A 4,691-nucleotide genomic window follows, 5' to 3' on the forward strand; every position below is an offset into this window, starting at 1 on the left:
CATGGTTTGGTTACAACATAGTTGGTATATGATGCAAAGGGTCATGCAGTTGGGTAAGTTGTATTCATCATCTCCCAAATAGTATAAGATGCCAAGACATGATCTCTCTCTCTCTCAAGTTTGGAATATCATCAGCTCTCTAAATAATACAACTGTCCTAAAATTTGAGGGTTTTCCTAAAACATACCTTTGCCTTATCAACCAAATCCGGCGACTTAGTTGATGATCTTCCCCGAAAGTTCAAAGCAAATGGGTTCCAGCCGTACAACATTAAAGTACATTATGGGCAAAATGATTGTTTGTGCTCTTTTGGACTAGAGATGAATGAATATTAGCCAAGACTATTACTTGACAACAACCATATCTTCTTCCATGTTTGTTTCCCAGCAGCATTATTGGCTTCCAGCCGTACATGATTTCCAGTGCATTGCATATAACTGATGTTAGAAGTATAAGTATATAGTATACAACTGTATAGAATTTCACAGGACTAAACAATCAATTGTAAATTTGGTCTCTGTGTTCTGGATGGACTGCAATTTTGTTCTATATATTTTGAATTTCTTGAAACAAAGTTAGATCGTTCTGCAATAATTAGGCAAACAAATTAATTTACACCATAGATTATATATCTTGTGCTGAATCGAAAAGCACATAGATTTTGGAGTTGAAAGAGAGAACGATATTGACTCTATAAATACGAAACAAGTATGTTTTTTAACCATACAATAACAGAGGAAAAAGAAAAAGACAACGTTACGATTGCTCAAACACAAAGACCGAAAGTGCAATCGTGAAGAGTGAAAGCGAGAGAATCAGCTACAAGCTTGCAAGTTATTGTTAGGTACCATCTCTACATCAAGTAGTTATAGCTCTCTTGATATATGTCTGGTACATCATGCCTGCCCCCATTTGTTTGATTCAATAATACACTGCTGTCTTTGAAGATTGGTAGGTCACTTCTTAATATCCATCTCCCACTTCAAAATGGCACAGGGTAGTCAAATATTGTGATATTTCGTGCATAAACAGAAAGGTGAGCTATTTTCACTCGCACAGATCCTTCAATGGGGATATCAGTTCACACTCCACACAACTTCACCCGACATGTTTGATATTTTTCAAGGGGTGATGCTATCTGAATCCATGGCTATGAACTATCTGTGGCAAATAACAAGTTTGTTTGTGGGCTCAAAGAGCTATCAGAGTGGGATTTTCTAACTATGGGACTACATATCACATTTTTCTAACATCAAATTCACAAGCAGATCTACATGTACTTCTTCTTTTTTCTTTTTTTTTTGAAATAGATCTACATGTACTTCTTCCATAGAAATTTAAAGATCTGGATTTATCCACATGTGGAGAGCTCTCCATTATTCAACAACAATACATTCTGTTTCCCTCCCGAGAAATTTTGGAGGAGGCCCAAGGTATGCATGCTAGCCCAGACCATAGCTTAGGGAAGTATGAATAGTGTAAAAGCTACGCGCTGTGTATCCAATTTTTCGGGAGAAGTTTTTAAGCAGCAATGCATAAAGAAGCAGCATATAGATAGCTCATCTGAGTCTTCCTCTAGGCCAGGACTAGGATTCTTTTCATGCGCAGTCTTGTATTTGATTTAGGTACTCAGACGTATGTGGGTCAGTTTTCATCTTTTCAATCACTAAAATACTGGGGCTCTTCTTCTTTCTAATGAAAGTTCGAGTCTGTTGAAGTAAAAATACAAAAAGGGTGAAAGCCACATTTTCTTTTTATAACCCTGCTGTTTAGTGTTGACTAAAAGAACCCTTACAGGAGCCACATTTTCTCAATTTGCAGATGGTTAGCCTACACAAGGCTACTATCAAGTAATAGAAGGCACACTGGGATATCAAGAAAACCAGGACCTTCACCACTTTCAAGTTCAACACAAAATATAACAACCGAAATGCTTCTGCCAGAAAAGACAACTTTGTTCTGGCAGATGCAACATGTGATTCATTGCAATAAGCAATAGAACCACACTGCTCATAAAACTAACCAAGACCGTGAAGTCGTGAACAAATCAAGAATTTATATCCAAACAAAAGCTCCTCTGTTTATAAATAACAAGTAATTTTCGCTGACCTGCAACTTACTCCCAATATGGGAAAACTCTAGGGAGAGACTCTTGACAACAAACCAGACTCTGAAAAGACACACAGCATTGAGCCCATAAACAATGACTCAACAACTTCACCACCACCTTGAATTATCCCAAGACTTTGACGCAAAACAGAAGCCAGCCAAACTAACCTCATCAGGATCTCAAGTATATATATGGATATAACAAAACACCTATATTCAAGTTGAGGAAGTGGATTCTCCAGCCTTATCACTCTTACAGTCCTTCTCCTCCTCCTTGACTTCAGCAGGTGCCGCTTCCTCATCTTTCTTTTCGGTCTCAGCCTCTTTCTCCTCAACCTTCAAATTCTCGAGAAGCCCAGCAGCTGCACTAGCATCTTCATTTTCTTCTTCAGGCTCTTGGGACTCAGCAACTTCCTGGAACTTTTCCATGAACAACCTGTTATCTGATACAGAAAAAGAATGGCCAAACATCATCAATAAAAAGCACACACCAAGTGTACATGAAAATTGTAGAGCAATTGAACTGTATTTAGGATAACCTAACTAAAAATTGTCAAAGCAACCGGTTTTTCTCAAGAGTTAATATAATGCAGAGGATATAACTAAATAGTCAGAGGTTTATACAAAAAAAAAAAAAAAAAAATCAAAGTTTAAAGCTGGATCTTGATTCTGATACATTCAGAAGGAAGGCATCTTTGATTTTAGGAATGCCACCACCAGATTTTAAAGATGATATGATCTGATCTAGCATGCTGAAAGAAGCTGAATTACTCAAACCAACATAAATGAACGACACAGGAATCTATCTTCTATCTTCAGTGCAGTATTATGGTTACTGACTTCTCCAATGACAAGGAAAAAATATGACACACAATTAATTTTTAGAACTTAAACCATGAGTCCCCATAGATAAGGTTGTGCGTATAGAGAAACATAAGACTGCAGAAAATAATGCTCTAGCTACATGCCACATAAGAATCAACATTCAGCATGAATTCAAAAATTTAAACTCCAGGTTTTTTTCCTGCCAACAACAATCCCTGTAAACAACTATCCATCAAAACTAACCCTGTACTGCATAAAATGTCACCGAATCAAGGAACAAACATACAAAATCTATGACAAACCAATTGAGCAGAGCTACATCAACAAGACATGTATAAACACTTGATCTGTGCAACATCAGAATTTAGAAGGGCGAAGTACTTTGGAAACAGTAAAAAATCTCACATAACAGCCTAATCAGTCATGAAGTTTACAAAGCACACAATATCTCAATGCAGTAAATGATGTGAACTTTATGAAGCAGCATTACTTGAGAATTACAGAGCACATTAAAACATGCATCACATCAAATGAGCTCTAAGTAACTTCCTACATGTCATCGGCAACATGACAACACAATAGCAAATATTCTTGTATCCCAATAGCAATTTCAGGCAGCAAATTGATGCGAAAAGGTAAAGTAGATCAAAGGAAACTCACTCTCAATCGAAGCGAATCTAATGCAGAAAAGCTCTTCCTTCAATTCACCATCAGCAAAGTCAGTAGCGTGCCACACACATGACTTCTCATTCCCGGCGTGCTCCTGAACGGTCATCTTAGGCAGAACTGCAAGCAACAACACCAAAAACAAAAAACAAAATCAAAACCCTAAACCCAAAAGAAAACACTTCTTCCTTTTCTATACACAATCTATTCAATACTAACCAAGATGATTGGCGCAGATCTTTAGGGTTTTAGACTGCCTCATAACAAGGCGAACCTTGCCGGACTCCTTGTGCTTCAGAAGCTTCACAGTGCCAGCACCTCGCTCTTTCCACTGATTCCCATCCTTATCGAATCGGTACAGCTTAGCTTTCCTACAAACAGATAGATCCGATCAAAAACCCAAACCCTAGGTTTACCAAAAGCAGAACAAAAAAACCCTAGAATTCAAATGCGAAATGAATCGGAGCAAGAGAAACGTACAGATCGAGGACAGCATCTTCGTTCTCTTCACCGGTGGTGACGGCGACCTCCTCGAGCCTGACGATCGGGGCGACCTGGGCTCCGGTGTCCTCGTCATCTCCGGCGAGGGGCTCCTCTTCTTCTCTGTGCTCGGCGTCGGCGGTCGACATGGTTGGAGAGTAGGAAGTAGTAGAGAGAGAGAAGGGTGTGCGAGAATGAGGGGAAAACTGCAAAGCAGGTATCAGGGTTTCAGGGTTTTTATATACTAGCACTATAGGAGTGAGCCAGCGTAAGGTTTACGAGCTTGAAATTCCCCATCAAAAATAAACCCTAGTGTTTTTTTTTTCAAAGATAAAATTATTGTAATAATTTTGCAATCTAATTACTAATATGTGCAAAATTATTATAACAGCGCCCCTTATGTTGAAAAAAGTTTCGGAATGAAAAGAGCTAGGCAGCTAATAAAAAAATTTCGAAACTCTAAAGCCCGTTGGAACGCGCCTCACGCGCCTTCCCCAAATTCCCCTCGCCGTTACCCAACTGCTACACCGACTGGCCCACTGATCTACCAGATCCCGGCATCTGCTCTGATCTTTTCGAAGCACTGGTGGCGACGCCGACCTTCATCTTCT

At 39.1% G+C, this 4,691-nt stretch overlaps 1 protein-coding gene across 1 annotated transcript; it reads right to left on the reverse strand.

The window, feature by feature from the left end:
* Nucleotides 1–2,036: 2,036 nt before the first annotated feature.
* LOC133732772 (ran-binding protein 1 homolog a-like) lies at nucleotides 2,037–4,299 on the reverse strand. The gene is made up of 4 exons (XM_062160353.1): nucleotides 4,081–4,299; nucleotides 3,820–3,971; nucleotides 3,595–3,720; nucleotides 2,037–2,552 (listed from the first exon to the last, which is right to left on the reverse strand). Exons 1-4 carry the CDS (start codon nucleotides 4,227–4,229, stop codon nucleotides 2,326–2,328), a joined length of 654 nt encoding a protein of 217 aa, XP_062016337.1. The 5' UTR covers nucleotides 4,230–4,299; the 3' UTR covers nucleotides 2,037–2,325.
* Between the last annotated feature and the right edge of the window lie 392 nt (nucleotides 4,300–4,691).

Source organism: Rosa rugosa, chromosome 2, assembly GCF_958449725.1.
Source record: "Rosa rugosa chromosome 2, drRosRugo1.1, whole genome shotgun sequence".
In the NCBI taxonomy this organism is placed as follows: domain Eukaryota; kingdom Viridiplantae; phylum Streptophyta; class Magnoliopsida; order Rosales; family Rosaceae; genus Rosa; species Rosa rugosa.